Genomic DNA, 17374 nt, shown 5'->3' with positions numbered 1-17374 from the left:
TTCTGCTCTTTTGTGCCCATGAGGCACTGAATGGAAGAAGATTTTTGATTTCAGTGCAATTGTGTGATTTGCTTGATTGTGTAAATTTTGTGTATCTGGTAGAAAAGATTTATTGACCAAATACATATTTTTAAATCAATGTTTTGAGCTGAATATAACTTTAAATAAGTCCAATACAAAATGTATTTACAGAAATTCACTTATGACCTTTCAGTGCATTTTGTTTGTTGTCAAGATTAGGAACAATTCAAAATTATTTTCTGTGGTACTCAAAAGTAATAAAAACTAATAAAAAAAGTTTTTAAATGATAGGAGATCCAGTTTAATAAAGAACTTGCACTACTGTTTAACAGTTTGGGGTCAGTAATGTTTTTAAATGAATAACTTTATTTGGCAAGGATGCTTAAAATTGATCAAAAAGGGACAGTAAAGACAGCAAGACAAATATTTATTTTTTACATAAAAATAGTTTTAAATGTTCCATTCAACTAAAAATCCTGAACAAAATATTAGCTTCCACAATAATATTGAGCAGAATAATGTTTTCAACACTGATAATAATAAGAAATGTTACTTGCTCAGTAATTATGTGATTCAGTTTTCCCATCACATGAATTAATTACTTTTTAAAATGTTAAAATAGAAAACACATTATAATTTATATTTTAAACTATTACTGTTTTTGCAGGTGAACATAAGATACTTCTTTCAAAAACACTTAGAAATCTTACCAACCTAGAAAAATCTATAGTTCTGTAAGTATACAAGTGTGTAGTGTGAATACAGTCTGAACATACTACTGAACATGCCCTGTTAGCATTGTCAGCCGTACACTGTTCTTGGCCTCAGGGACGGGAAAGTGTCCATCTGATACAACTGGATCTCGATGTAGCAGAAAGTAATCTGGGTATTTTTTTACCTACTAATTCATGAATATGGGATTACTATCATTTGACATGATGCTTTCAGTTTTATAGAACGGGAGTGTTTTGTAGAAAAGTCGTGCTGTACAGTGAGGATCCCACTCTGGTGTCTTTTTAAACAGGGAAGCAAAGAATGATTTGTGGGTCCATCTTTTCAAATTTCGCCTCTGATTCACTGTAACCAAGCCCAGATGCACACAACTCTCCAGCTAAGGGCTCGCTCAGTAAACTCCTGCAGACACATCAAGCATGAGAGAGCGCTGGGAATTGAAACAGCTCTTCTCTCGCATGCTGAAGCTAGCTGATATTTTTCACAGCCTTTTCCTTTCAGTGTCCATTACCTGTATCTGTGGTCGCAGCCCTTGACCAAGCATCTCTGCTATCCACACAGAGGAATAGAGAGCCAGCGAATCAATACTTCATTCGCTGAACAATGCAAACAGTCGGCTAAATGGAGCCTTCCCAGCGGGCCCTGCTTCCACACACGTGTCTGTCTGCACGGGTCTCGGAGGATGAGCTGCACCTTGCCATGAATATTTCAGATTTTAAACACATTTGCTTTTTAAATGGACTCCTCACTCCTCCGCAGCAGAGACAATTAAAGTGCTTTTTGAAAAGGTCTTGCTGATGTTTTAATGTGGATTTAAAAAAATATATATATATAAAATAGTGTTTTCTTGCCCCATTAGTAAGGTTTCAAGTGCCCCTTCAACTCCAAAGCAGAAATGTTTAACTCATATTTATATAAAACTATATATTATAGTATATTAAGCTCTGCATGAAATTATACAATAATTATTGAGGAATAATAAAATATATATTTTTATAATCATGTATTATTATTATATATTTATTAGTCATTTAAAAAAATATATAATAGGTTGAAAAAAGGTATGGTGCACATATTTTATGAATGTGATTCTGTACATTTATAAAATAGATTTATAATCTTTTCTTATAATAGATCTTAAATCTTTTCTTATAATCTTATAATAGATTTTATAGTCTTATCTAGCGAAACGATCGGCCATTTCAAAAATAAATAAAAAAGTAAGTTTTATAAGCACAAATGCTCGCCTTGCTCTGTTCTGTGATGCGCCGCCGTGACTCTCCTGTTTGAACTCGTTCATCAAAATGAACGAATCTTTCTTCGAGTCATTTGATTCATTCAACGAACGAAATGAACGAAATGACTCGAAAAAATATTCATTTCCACGTACCGCCAAGTGTACACATAGGTGGAAATCACTCCTTTGAAAATATGAAGAAAAAATACATCTTGCCATCTGTTGTTAGCAATCGTTGAGCAGTGTTTATTGTTGTTTGTGTCATTTTTACATGGTTACAGTGAGGTATAGTCATATTGCTGCTGTTTTATGAGTGTTACATGAGTTTTATGAGTGTTAGCTTAGGATGACTATCAAGTGTTTGTCTGCTAATGCTTCTTTCCCTCTCTGTGTAGTCATAATACCAAGACCACGACCTGGCTCGACCCACGACTGGCAAAGAAAGCTAAGCCTCCCGAAAAATGCGAAGATGGAGGTAAGATGGAGTTTGTTCATGGATCACACCAGTAAACAAACCGTAGCTGAGCCGTGAGACATTAGCCTCTCTCTCTGGCCCGCCTGACTAATAGCTCGCTGGAGACATGCTGAGAGCCCATCAGTGTGTCATCTCACACAAACAATCCCTGCACCGCATTTTGCAATGGACACGCACGTCCATGTCTGGATGGTGGCTCCCCAAAACTCTTACATCACAGGAAAAGATAACAAGTCATTTTCCATACAGCTTACTAATACCTGCACCCCTCGTTTCCTCTGCGCTCAGCCTTCTGATCTCTTCTCTGCCCAAACACGCATACAAATGCACCCAGACTTCTTGACCTACCTGGTATTAGGCTTCTCAGAAAATCACAGCCAGAAAATCAGCCCCCCTGGTGTCAAGCACATGGCTGATTTGCATCTGTTCAAGCTGTCTCTGATATGCCTGTCTGATTCTCCGCAGAGCTTCCATATGGCTGGGAGAAGATTGAGGACCCGCAGTATGGAATTTATTACGTGGAGTGAGTATGCTCATATCATTTATGGTCCAATAAGAATGATGGATGGCACATTTTTGTCCACAACTTCTTGGTTTGCTGAAGTTTTCCGTTGCTCGTTTGGCTCAGTCTTTTTCCCCCGATATCATTTCTTTACGAATCCAGCTTTTTAGAGTATAAAACAACAATAAAGGCATAAAAGGATTGTAACCCTCATTCCCAACCAAAGGGAACACAAACCAATTGCACAAGTAATGAAAGTAATGCAACTTACTTAAGAACTGATTCTGATTCGGCTTTGGGCTGGACATTTTTCTAGAACCTGGCAACCCTGAACCCAAGTAAAGCATCATGTTCAGTTTGAAGCAAGATTTTAGTACTTGGGCCATGGAGTTTTTGTAAAACATAACTTTGTGAAATGAAAAAATAAATAAATAAATAAAAGAATGAAAAATAATTAAGTTTAAATTATGGAGTCGGACATATACAAAGTTTTGCAAAATACTACGATCCAGTCACATTTCTGTGCTAGTTAGATAATAAAATTAAAATGCACAAAATTCTTAATTAATTAAAATATGCAGTTGTTGTTGTTATATTATATTCAGATTTGAATTACATTAAGTTATTCATCAAATTATATAATTATAAAAATATCAATAGATATATAGTTTAGAATTATCTATAATGAATTAAGATTACTTAGCTATGACTAAAAAAAAACTCTGATCATAAACTAAAGGTTTTGCCTAACAGTAAAAGAGATTCACTCACTCACCTTGCATCTTAATAATAAATATAAAATTTATTATCATAAATATTTATCAACAATATATATATATTTTTACAAAAAAAGGTTCAAAATATCTCAGTATTCTAACCCCCTGATTATTGAATATATATATATATATATATATATATATATATATATATATATATATATATGTATAGTATGGGTGTGAATTTGGATGTTTCTGAGATGGGAGACTGATCAATGTGATGTGGCTGGATTTGCTAATTTTCTGCTCTTGATTGAAGCATTGGGATATTGAGGTTGTTGGCAGAACAGTCAAGGGCTTTGGGGAGGGAATACATGATTTGATTTTAATGCCATTTATTTTTGTGTGAGGTCAATCCCTGCTGTGCCAGGATATTTATGCAAGGAGGTCAACAAAACGAGGTTTTATTTTTGATTTGAATTTGGTTTGGCACAGAGCCTCATTACGATGTGCCTAAATTATCACAAACAGAGAACTTCAGCAGTCAGATGAGAGCACACAGTCTCTCACTCTCTGTGGATTGGGTGGATAAGTCTCAGCATGAGTCACACACAGCAAAAGCACAAACAGTACCTTTCTTCTACAAATTCGCAGCACACCGACTGGTTTTGCAAGGAATCTGGGATTGTTAAAAGCCTTCCCTAGGTGGAGTCACGACTGGCAGGTACAACAGTTAAAGCAGAGTCGCACAATGCAGACGAGCTGCTTATTTCACTTTACATGCAACCTGTGGGGTGTGTTAGGATTAAACAACACACTCCAGCTCTGAGCCAGAACCTCTGCAGAGGAAATGCTTGTGTCTCTGGAAAGGCTTGCCAAGGTAATATTGATTCATTTCGGCAGCTAACAAACAAGAAAACAAATGTGGCGTTTGTAGAGGAGAGTGAACAGCAATTACAGATGGGGTTGAAACAGGGCTGTTCTGTGGTACTTTTAATCAAGGATGTTTTTAATGATCGTTTCAGAAGGTCCAGAAAAGGTTTACTGCAAAATGTATAGATAATATATATATATATGTTTTCTTTTATCAATGTTTTTGTGTTGTAAAAACATCCTTATTAAAACAAGATCAATTCTAAAGTCAGCATGAAAATTGACCCTATTGCATGCTATTCATCTCTGCATGGTTGTTCCAAAGGAAAAACAATTGTTTTTATAATCTTTAATCAAATCATCTTTATTTTCCACTGAAGTCGTTTAGGGCATGCAGGCTACTGGATGCTAAATGGCCGCTTTAGGCATTGTTTTTACAAACTCAATTTGTTCTGTCTCTATTCTTACATGTAACTCCCTCTTTTCGCCATCCAATCAATTTCCAATGTTTTTAATTTACTGTTTTATTTAAATATGTCACATTTTGGAAATGTCACATTAACTTAAAAGTTTTCAGAGAGTATACACTACATTCAATTTATAGTACCTCGTTGGCTGTTTTTTCTGTTTTCTAAGAAATTTTAGTGAGGTTTAGTGTAAAACAAACAAAAAGATGTTCTCTGAAAACTTTTCGTTTCTCAGGTAAGGTAAAATAATGCTGAAGTATTGATTGATAAAATACTTGCAGTGTTTATGACAGATTGTGTCTTCTCATAAATAATGTGTAGAGAGTTACTTGCTTTCTGAGTCGGATCAGTTCATGCCGGTTTTCCAAGTTTCTGTCCCAGTATGTTGTTTATATTGTTTTTCTTTTATTAAATGTCTATGGTAACTGCCTGGTTAGCAGATGACAAACAGGAAGAGATGCATGAGCACAATGAGTTAGCTTTTGGCTCTTATATTGTTTTGTTCCCTCTTTTATTCAAATCTTTAAAAGACTGTTTGCATGAACAGATACGCGTCGCTACCTTTCTCTTTAACCTGAGGGTTTGTGCAAGCTTATATGTCATTGTATCTACCATCTCTGGCCATTTGCACTGACTGTCTCACTCTTTCCATCAGCCACATCAGTCAGAAGACTCAGTTTGAGAATCCGGTGCAGGAAGCCAAGAAGAAAATCAGCCAGGATTCGTCTCCAACCAGTCAGCCAATAGCAACGACCGCAGGAGCAGTACCAACACCCTTAAGTAAAATTCTAACTTTCTTCTACATTATTCCTCCATTTCCTACTACTTCTGTTTTTGTTTTATTTAATTTTTTTTGCCACTTTATGTGTCTACTTTAATATGTTTATTCCTGTGATGGCAAAGCTGAATTTTCAGCAGCCAAAGTAGTGTCATGATCCTTTTCAAAATTGTTTAATATGCTGGTTTGTTGCTCAAGAAACATTTCTTATTATTGTCAATATTGAAAGCACTTTTGCTGCTATTTTTCTGGAATCCATAAAATATATATCTATTTTTTTAGGATCATTTGATTAATAGAACATTTACAAGAACAGCATTTATTTGAAATAGTTTTTTGTAACAATGTAAGAATTTTCACTGTCACTTTACGTAAACATAACCCATCCTGCTAGAATTTCTAAAACCAGCCTACGGTGGTTTTCTGGTCTAAACCGTCAAACTAGTCCAAGCTGGTGTTTAGTTAGTCGTCAGCTGTGGTGGCAGGAAACAATTCAATGGGAATGAGATCAGGAAGTGACAAAAGTCACATGCAAACTGTTTCCTGCAGTGTCATGCAATAATTCTGTCCTCACTGAAAATGAATATTGTGTGAAGCAACAACATGCCAGCTGAACATATTTTATGCTTAATATGAAGATGGCGTCGCAGGATTTGAGACTTCAGAGCCAGCCGGCGTGATGTGGCAAAAATAGAAACCAAGCGACCATCAAATTATCTGGACACACATTGCTTTTGTCAAGGTCATTGCTTGTTAGGACAAAACACAGATTAGCATGGAACAAAAATGATTTATTTCTTGATGTTTTATCATGTCACACACTAAGGTACAAAATCTGTCATTGGGGCGGTACCCGTTCAAAAGATACTAATATGTACCATTTGATTCATACCGTTTAGTGAACTCATACGAAATTTATGAGAAGGTCAGATGTTGATTTAAGTTGGGGCAGAACATTTCCATCAGAAGAACTCAATCAGTATCTGGGGTTGATATGATCTGTGATTGAATTCTCTCAGCTAGCATGTGTTTTACCATCTGTGTGTGTATTTATGTTTGACCGTGTACTTACTTACGCTCAACTTGCATGTTTATGTTCATATTCCACTTTGTTGCTGGTGTTTCACTGTTAATTTAACTTCCTTGTTCTGTCCTCTATGATGTGACACTAAGCAGTAGCTCTGACTCTTTCATTTTTACGGTTTCTCTCGCTGCCTTTTTCTTGTTTACAAGAGGTGTTTGCTCATCTATCAGGTTTTAAAGCATTAGTTTAAACACACACTCGTTCCCTGTCCCCAATTTGCATGCTGCCCGTCCTAAATAGGATGCAAAATAAGAGTACACTGAAAAGTCTAATACTGCTAATGCTAACGTGCATTAGAGAGTGCTAATGTTAACATGTAAACACAATGGCTGCGTCTGAAAACTTAGGCAGCGGACTTGTTGCCTTTCTACCCTATCCAGCAATTACTTTGCAGGCAGCGTTTACATGCGAAGGTACCTTACCGAACTGTCTTTTGGACAGACTTCTGAGGCAGCATAATGGTTTAATAATCTAAAATAAAATAGAGACAGGTTTGGTGATAATTGGCAAACATGATTGAATAATAATTTCTTGCTAGAAATTGCATCAAAAAAAAAAGAAATAATTGGTCAAAAATGTATATTTAAACACAAATTGACCGCAAACTGCAACTTTCAGATGCCATCTTTATGTTTTAGCTTGACTGTCATGGACTGGAACGTACAGCATTGTGGGATATCAAAGGCAGCGAAGGATACATTTATTCTGCCTTCAGAAATCAGATGTTATTTAGTATATATACAACTATAATACGATATATTTAGTATATATACTACTATATTACTATACATATAGTCATATAGTAGTTATTTGAGGAGACGGAAAGTAAAGCTAACATTGTGTTCCTACCTTGGATGCAGCCAATCACTACTTAACAAGTCTGTGGTATCAATATGCTAAACAAGGCTGCATTTATTTGATAAAAAATACTGTAAAATGTCTTACCGAGGCCACTTCCAAATGACTCTGTCCAAACCATTTTTGTTATGTTATATACTAACATAGTTTGGGTTTCTTTATTAGATTAGAGATTGATTATATTCTACTCCCTACTCTGTCGTGAAAGAATATCCTGTTTTATCTGAATGATATATTTTATATTTTGACCAGCCAACACATGACTTTAGTTCAGTTTCAGCTTGTTCAAGGTTAACCCAGACTTTGGCCGTTAGTTGTTTGGACTCCCTGTGCTTTGCTGTCTCCTGTGTGTTCCTGTGTCCTCTGAGCACTGATTTTGTGTTCTCCTATCCCCTCTGGAAGGCTGGCAATGGACGTTTGTTCTGTCTCATTAGTGAAAGCAGACGCTGCCCCCCTTCGCTATGCTCTGTTAGCTGGCCAAGACACTTTAATGAGTGGATGGTTACTGCCTAGTTGAGAATAGGACAGGGATGAGTGTGCACAAATATAAGCAAAAATATAATGCAGTCAAGCAGTGTTTTATAGAGAATAATCAGATATTATAGCCGTAACTACACCATTATACCCACCATTGTAAGAGAAAAGACAAAATTCATGCATTTCATTTATTTTATTCATATACTCAAGCAATTATAAAACAATTATAGCTCTTGCCATTTTGCTTGTGCCTTTGGGTCATTTCCGACAACACACACACGTGTTGGAATTCCATGTTTTATGGGGACTTTCTATAGACATAATGATTGTTAACTGTACAGAATGTTCTCTGCCCTAAACACAACCCTCACTGAAAACATTCTGCATTTTTACATTAAAAAAAACTATTTAGTGTGATTTATAATCTGTTTGGGACTAACAAATGTGGTATTACTATCCTTGTGGACACACACACATCGCTCATACTACACCTTTAATTATACTCCGACATTTTATAATCCGACTCAGCAGCCCTTTATGCATGAGAAGCATAATAAAGTGAACATAAACATCAGCCCTCCGCCTTTTCCCCCTTTTCCCACAATTCCCTCACCGGCTGAATGTGAAAACAGCACTACAGGCAGAGAGAGAGAGAGAGAGTGATAAATCTAACATGCAACAATGGGTTTATGTGTACCTGTGACCGACAACCGACTCGCACGTACTTGTGGCGCACAGTTCAAATGTGTGCCATGGTTATTACAATCAACATAATCCTTTTCATAGGGCCAGTCCGACTCATCAATGTGGATATTATGCAAATCCAATTCCCACCACACATGCTGAGATATCCATCCCTGCTCTCCTAATGAGATTGATGTGGCCTCATCTGATGCTGTTGGCACTCTCAAATGAGACAAGGAAAAAGAAAAGAATCCGCTGTGTTATAAATGACAGTAATTAGTGTATGATCCGCCATTTACAGCTGATTCATAGTCAGTGTTGAACACCTTCATCTTAAAGGGATAGTTCACTTTGAAAATGAATTTTTGATGTTTTAGATTACCTCAAGGGCATCCAAGATGTAGGTGTGTTTGTTTCCACAGCATTTTCAATTTTGATATTTTTAGGTCAAACCGTTGTTGTCTATCAGTCATATAATGGAGGTTTATGGGGTTCACCTGAAAAAGCATGCACAGAGAAGTCCAAATTAAACATGATTTAATGACTCGTAAATGTAAGTACACATTGATGGCCTAAGACACGACACGAGCGGTTTGTGTGAGAAAACGAACAGTATTTATATAGTTTTTACCTCTTGTAATCACAGCAACGTCCATGTGATCTGAAGGCACGGGTGCTTCGGTCTGCGCATGCGCCGGAAGTGATCGCTTGCGTGTGTACGTCACTCATTGTTTACACAGAGATTTCGGAAGTTTTACCTTTCACCGTGAAGATCTGAATATCGAAATAGTATTCCATTGCGATTCCCTGTATGTTTAAAGGGATAGTTCACCCAAAAATGAAAACAATATGGAACCATAGTGAACTTTTTAAAAAAGAGAAAAAGAATAGAAGCAAAAGACTGACCTTAATTGCGCGAGGGGTGAAATGATGTTCAGGCACTCAAAGCATGTCATAAAAAAAAAAAAAAACATTACACTTGGAGAGAGAAAAGATCAGCCGCTTCTTCAGTTCACTTCTTCAGTTTTTTATATAATTGCTAGTTTCAGTTTATCTCTTGCCTTGTTTCTTCTTTCTTGTATGTCATGGCAATGGTAGCCCTAACACGGAGTCCCTCCATCCATTTCAGTCAGAGCTGCAAGCCTCGCCGATGTTCAGACTCATTTTTTCCAGATCCTCTTCACCAGTTTCACTCTATTTTGTTTCATAACTCTGTGTGATTATCTGATGTAAGTGCTCAGTGCTGTTGTGCTTCACATGGTTGAGCAGCAAGAAACAGGCTCTTTTATTTAATAGATACTTTCTACACATAATTTCCAGTTTTCAGATTTATTTTATATATTTTTTTATTTTTTTAATCGAATAATTATAGAATGGAATTTGGAAATTATTATTGTAATATTATTCCCCTCAAGAATTGGACAGCATCATCATTGGTGAAGTAGAGAATGATACCCAAAACTATTGTGCAATATTTGACTAGTCTTTTTGTTGTTGTTTATTTTCGTTGTAAGTTATTCTTTTATACACTACTGGTCAAAAGTTTGGGATTAGTAAATTATGTAATGAGGTAAAGTGTAATGAATGGACTGTGATGATTGATTGTGGATATTTACAGAACAATCCCACTATCATTCACTATTTAGTAATATTTTTTTTAGTAATGTATCTTTTACTCTCTCTCCCTCTCTCTATTTCGCTCTCTGTTGCATTATTCAATACGAATGACTAATGGTATCCAGACTTCCCTATTTTTTTCGTAGTTCTCTCTGTGTAATATTCCCCTCTGTTCTTTTTGTTTCTTTCTGAGCCTTTTTTATGATGGTTTCAGTTGTGCAGTAATAAACACTGCAGGAACAGATTCGATTATTAAAAGGGAACTTCGTTAATTTTGACAAACAGTTGAGATTTCTCTACCAACAGCTTGCTTAAGTACACGCGCCTTGTCTTGCCCAGTAAACAAGTTTTAAATTGTTAGTCTCACATACTCACTCTCTGTCTTTTAGATGAAGCTGGTTTGAGGGGATTCACGCGGGACCCATCTCAGTTGAAGGGTGCTATCCTGCGCACAGCTCTGAAGAAGAGTCCTCAGGGCTTCGGTTTCACCATCATCGGTGGAGACCGACCAGATGAATTCCTTCAAGTGAAAAACGTCCTGAGAGATGGACCCGCCGCACACGATAACAAAATCGCTTCGGGTAAATCCGCTTGGCTCCTGTTCATTTAGCCCTGAGGCAACATGGTGATTATTTTATGAATATTGATAAGCCATCAGGTAATTAATTGGATCTAAGCATAGTTAAACACATTAACACCCTGGCTCATTCAATCACATTGTCAGATGCCATGCCACATCCATTTCTTGGCACATTGCTGGGTTACCAGATTCCAAGTAAATAATCTTGTGAAAATGCCCACAGCAGGATTGCGTAGATAGCGATAGAATAAATCAGAGTCAGTGGGTAAGCATCAGGGGAACTGGCTTTCCTGCAGAGTCGTGTTTGGCAATAATTGCAGCGCTTACACCAACACTCACTACCCTCCATTACAATATGTGGAAACAACTGCCAGTATACTGGCTCTCTGGAGACATCAATCTGGACATAGAATTGTAAAACAGTTTAACCGAGATATACATTTAATTCTGGATTTGAGTGTGGAGCAATAAACATGCTTCAGCTGGTTCAAAGAGGCTTCCAATTTCTTTATGCAAATTCTTACATTTTGTCAGGCTAACAAAAAAGCCATAGAGGGCGCTTTATGAGCCTCTCTTTGACCCGGCAAAACATTAATCCATTACAAATATATTTTAATTGTAGATTCTCACTGTTTACTTATGTTGGAGTCTGGTCCCAACGCATTTAGGGCCAGATTGACTAAACAGGGCAATGAGAGTGAGAATTTAGCATGAGAGTGCAATTCCAAAAAATTGCTGATGGCAGAGGAAAGTTCTGCGTGTGATCTACTGACAACGTGCAAATTAAAGAACACATTTCCATAGTGACCAACGAAATCTTAGCAGCGCAAATTAGCGTCTGGTTTTAGACGTGCCTTTTTGGGCAGTAAATAATGGTGCAAATAGCAGTAAATTGACTAGCGCAAACCTTAGCATAATTAATTTAAATACTCTCCTCCCATAAAGTCATACTAATGCATATGCAATAAGGTCTTATCAACACTTATTTTTCCCTCCGTGTTTTTTGTAAATCGTGACGGTAGTTTTTTTAACACTAAAAGAGGGTTTGCTATGGCACAAGCTGTTAGTAAATCTGGTCCTTAAAGTTGCAATAGGTGATCTGGGAAATGTTAAATTTAGCCTGCTAGGATCAAAAGCATACGATCCCACCCTACCTGCAAATCGCCGTCCAAAAGCCATGCGTCCTACAGTAATATTGTGAAATAGCATTACAATGTATTACTTTGATGTAAAGCTGAATTTTCTGCAGCCATTACTCAGTATTCAGTCTTGCATGATCCTTCAGAAACCATTATAATCTTGCTGCTCAAGTAAAATTTCTGATTATCAATGTTGAAAACCATTGTGCTTTAATAAATAGAAAGTTCAAATGAAGAGCAATTATTTGAATAAAAGTCAGCCAAACAGATACAATATTCATCTGGGTGGTCAGTTAGAAATAATTTACGTTTTTTGTTAAACTCACCATGGTCTAAAAACGAATACCATCATGGCTAGTTGTAGACCTGGACCAGTTACTTGCGAGTTCCTGGTGATCTGAAAGAAACATTGATGCTTGTGGCACTTTGACAGTGTTTTTCCATGCCAATATTACTGTATAAGCAGCAGGATGACTCGGGTAGAACAATCACTTTCAAGAAGCGAAGCGAGCCCGGATGCCATTGAGTGGTCCGGAATAGAAAAGAATGCTGGAATCCCCCAACGTTCTCTGCATTGATCAATAGACACACTTACCATTTGATAGACTGCACCAACTGAGCGGATCATTGACTTTAGCTCGAGTAATGGTTATGTGGGCACTGCCTCTTTATCACTGCGTATCAAACTCCATACACATTCCCCTATGAAGAGAATAGTTCTAGTATGAGATATGAGATGAATAGAATGAGATTTTAACAGAGATGTGTGTGTTGAAACTCTATTGAAGACAATGTTAGCATCTGTTAGATTTAATAGTAGGGGGAAAATGGTTAAATTTTAGTCTTTTTCTTCCGGGTTTAAAATCTTCATCGTGTCCTCGGCACAGGCTGTTTGTGCCAAAGTTTGAGCTGAAATTGTCACCGTAGTCATATGCTGGGTACAATCTTATTTTTGACTGATTTAAAAGGCTCTATATAGACTTAAATACAAATAGACAACTTTACTGGACATATGGAGTGCATGAGTCTAATGTTGCTAAGCTAAAGCAAATTGCATAGCACGCACAGACAATTGTGTTTTAATAAGAACGTATTATGAACAGTTTTTGTTGGCTTTTTTAGTACTGATAAATATATGAAGAGTTCAGATGCAAAAGCCTCTAAGTGCCATTTGAAATTTTTTTCTAGAATGATAATTTTTATCAAGCTTGTATATTTAATTTCAGTGATTTCACTTAAATGGCAATGATAATTACCTATTAATTGTTATTTAAGTGAAATTACTGAACTTACATATACAAGTTTGATAAAAATCATCATTAAAGAAGAAAATTTCAAATGGCATTTAGAGGCTTTTGCATCTGAACTCTTCATATATTCACTAAAATTGGTGCAATGTATTTGGGAAGTGCTGCATTTATGCTTCCTTACACTAAATCCCAAAATATGTAATTTTATACACACTTTGAAACAACCGTTGCATTAGGTTAGCATGTTGATGAGCTAAAACAGAATATTCTAATAAGCACAAAACAGTATTGTTATTATTTACTATTGAAAATCTTTTTCATTTATTGAAATAAAGCTCTAATGAAATTTAGATGGAAAAACATGGAAAATTAGAAATGATAAAAAGCATATAACAAAATAAACCTAAAGTGCAGATGAAAAATGAAAGCTAATTCAAAATGTTACTAAATACTATAATAGTATAATATCAATAATACTAAAAGTACATATTACATATATTAAATGCTGGATTTTAATTACTTTGCTCCATCCTGTTCAGAACAGCTTTTGCATCAGGATTGCAGTTTTGGTGCTTAAACATGCTGTCAGCACACTAGGGTTTGGAACAGATTTGACATCTGCTTCATTCATGCTTTTTCTTCCTTTCTTGTGCAGGTGATGTTATAGTTGACATAAACGGTGCATGTGTGCTAGGAAAGACCCATGCAGATGTGGTGCAGATGTTCCAGTCCATTCCTGTGAATCAGTATGTGGATATGGTCTTGTGCCGTGGATACCCACTCCCAGAGGACACCAATTCTAGCGAAGAGGCCACAGGCGACATAATGACTGCCATGCCAGGGATGGACGGGCAGCCCATCCATTCAGAAGGCACCCCCTCCCTGCAGGACCTCCATTACATGAGCACCGATAGCAGACACCCAGCTGCAGCAATGCCCAATGGACGCCACCCAGAGGCGGGGGAGAGCACCCTGCTGCAGCCCGAGCTGGTCAGCGTGCCGTTGGTAAAGGGGCCGAGTGGATTCGGCTTTGCCATCGCAGACTGTCCGCTGGGCCAGAAGGTGAAGATGATTCTGGACGCTCAGTGGTGCCGTGGTCTGCTGAAGGGGGATGTGATTAAGGACATTAACAGGCAGAATGTGCAGACCCTGTCCCACTCACAGGTGGTGGACATCCTCAAAGACCTGCCCGTGGGCAGCGAGGTCAACGTGTTGGTGCTCAGAGGAGGTGAGTGATGACCAATTACACCCAACAATGTTTGACTACACCCCCATTGCATGCCAGATCTGGCCCTAGTGACAGTTACCCCAAAATATATATTCTGTCATCATTTATTAATTTATTCATTTATAGTATTGTTTACATATTATTCTATTATTTATTAATATTTTTAATTTAATTATTATTATTTTACAGTTGTGGGTAAGTTTTAGTAATGTTGTTACAGTATTTAAATTATAGAAGATATTAAACTTCAAATCTGAAATAAAATACATTTTAGTTAAAAATTGTAAAAGATGAAACTATTAAAAATGACAATCACATACAGTAACACATTTTTAAATATTGCTGTTTAGGTTTACTTTATTTTTTATCTCAGTTTCAGTGTTTGTACTTCGGCATCACGTACACGTTTTTCATCTAATATTTATTTTTTATTGCAATTAACAAAAAGGATTTTCATTGTTTTAGGGGCCATTTACATGACACATTTTCTCAATATAATTTTTATACATTTTGGCTGCTCTTTTACATGACAATGCCAAAATTTTGGGACCTGAAAATGCAAACTTTTGAAAACGGGCTTCAAACTAAAAGTTTTTGAAAATGATACGATGATCTTCTTGTAAAATACACAAACTTGAATTTGTGACATCATGCGCATGTGTATTACATGTTCATTCTATGGGTACGTAGCTTTTCTTTAGAAAGTAACATTACTTGCCTGACAACATTGACGTCTGGACACAAAAAAACACATTCTCGTGTAAACGTACCCCTAGTTAACATTAAACTCTGAGAGACAAAGTTGAAGAAAAAGAAAGTCATTTATGTAAACTGAAGATGTGTGAAGAAGAATAGAGCGAGAGACATAGCAGAGAAGGTGAGAGCTGAAACAGATAGACGGTTGTGTTTGAGTGAGAGATCTTCACATTTTAGCGAGACTGAACATCATATATCACTATGAGTCTGTTAAAGCCTAAAGGAAAGAGTGTTCGCACTTATGCACCGTGACACAGAAAATACTAGACCGCACCATCTCGGTACATCAAGTTACTGTTGTGATTAATGTTCATTTGTGAAGTAATCGAAATAAAGTGATGTCATTCTTAATTACTCTTCATTTGTGTGCAAAGTCTCTGATTACATCTTTAGTTTGTGGACTCCTTATCAATAGTTTATATACAGTAGATGAATCTCATTAAAACAGTTGTCACACTAGTTTTACCATCTGAACTTGCAGGGATCCCTAACCCAAATGTTGTAATTGAACTGAAGCCCGTATTTGCATGCACAGCAGTGGGCGCATAGCGGCTATGCACACAGATCTATATTGCATCTAGTCTGTGGTTTGTCTGGAACCCAAGTGATCTGTGTTCATTTGCTCACTTCCAAGATTTGGCTGTCACAGTGCTATCGGGTTGTGGCTGCAAAAGGTCAAGCGTATTCATAAGCAAGCTTTTCTTCTCTGACTTATACTAACACCGTCATATGCTCGAAAGTCTTCACAAAGCACTGCATACAGCTGGTGTGGATGTTCTACATTGACAGTTTTTTAATAAAGACTGATAGACCTTATTCGCATTGAAAGGTAACATACAGGGCTTTATCATATTACACACACACACAATACTGTACATAAACATATCTGTCACAGGTCCATCATACCCCACATTGTGTATATTATGTCATGTTATTTACTTTTCCAGTATACCGGTATATAAATGCAATGTAGACTACACTGCCTCCTAGTGGCCACTGTTGATTTTTGATGTTTTTTCCCCACTGTATTAATATTAACCAGATTGAAATCCAGCTTCCTGAATAAAAAGTTTTAGATTTTAATCTTTTTTTATATATATTCCTCTACACTGCCTTTCAAAAGTTTGGGGTCAGAAAGATTTTTTTGTTGTTGTTGCCATTAGAAAATCTATATATTTTAAAATGCAATTTACTCCTGTGATGGCAAAGCTGAATTGTCAGCATCATTACTCCAGTCTTCAGTGTCACATGATCCTTAACAAATAATTCTAATAGGCTGATTTGCTGCTCAAGAAACATTTCCTATTATCAATGCTGAAAAGAATTAAGCTGCTTATGGATTTGTTCAGGATTTGTTGATGAACAAATTTCAAAAGAACAGCATTTGAAATGGATTATTTTAAGTTATAAATGTCTTTACTTTTACTTTTGATCAATTTAATGATGAATAAAAGTATTATTTTCCTTCAAAATAAAAAAATAACCCCAAATATTTGAACCGTAGTGTATGATTTGTTGTTGATATGGACACAGATGTTGACATGATTAATATTTTGCAAACCTCTTGATAGTGCTATTAATGGTGAAGTGTGCAAAAATATTTAATGTTAAAATACTTACAGTATACATTAGGCTGATTTCTATTGAAAACATGCTCTGTTTGTTTGAGCATCCCGACAGCAACATCTATCTGTTTTTTCACAAACTATCTGTTTATCAGATCAATAACTGACAAAAATGACACACTCCACATTTAAAGGTATCAAATGTAATAAATAAATTGATGAATAGCGTTTTTCCAGCAATAAACGGCCCTGACTAATTATTTAGTCTCGGAACATACTTTTCCAACTGTACTTGCTCATTCTCACTTCCCTCTTTATATCTGTTTGTGCCTGCA

At 36.5% G+C, this 17374-nt stretch overlaps 1 protein-coding gene across 4 annotated transcripts in view; it reads left to right on the top strand.

Moving 5' to 3' along the window:
- Nucleotides 1–17374, top strand: part of magi3a (membrane associated guanylate kinase, WW and PDZ domain containing 3a) — a 122131-nt gene that overhangs the window by 92518 nt on the left and 12239 nt on the right. For all 4 annotated transcript variants that reach the window (XM_039651666.2, XM_039651667.2, XM_039651669.2 and 1 more), the window contains 5 exons: nt 2386–2465; nt 2931–2988; nt 5679–5803; nt 10911–11102; nt 14146–14718. In XM_039651666.2, coding sequence (XP_039507600.2) covers nt 2386–2465; nt 2931–2988; nt 5679–5803; nt 10911–11102; nt 14146–14718 — 1028 coding nt within the window. The remainder of the gene's footprint in view (nt 1–2385; nt 2466–2930; nt 2989–5678; nt 5804–10910; nt 11103–14145; nt 14719–17374) is intronic.

This window comes from Pimephales promelas, chromosome 20 (genome assembly GCF_988280905.1).
Source record: "Pimephales promelas chromosome 20, fPimPro1.hap1.1, whole genome shotgun sequence".
Taxonomy (NCBI): Eukaryota; Metazoa; Chordata; class Actinopteri; order Cypriniformes; family Leuciscidae; genus Pimephales; species Pimephales promelas.
The sequence above is the reverse complement of the archived record's forward strand: the minus strand, read 5'-3'. Positions and strand labels throughout refer to the sequence as shown.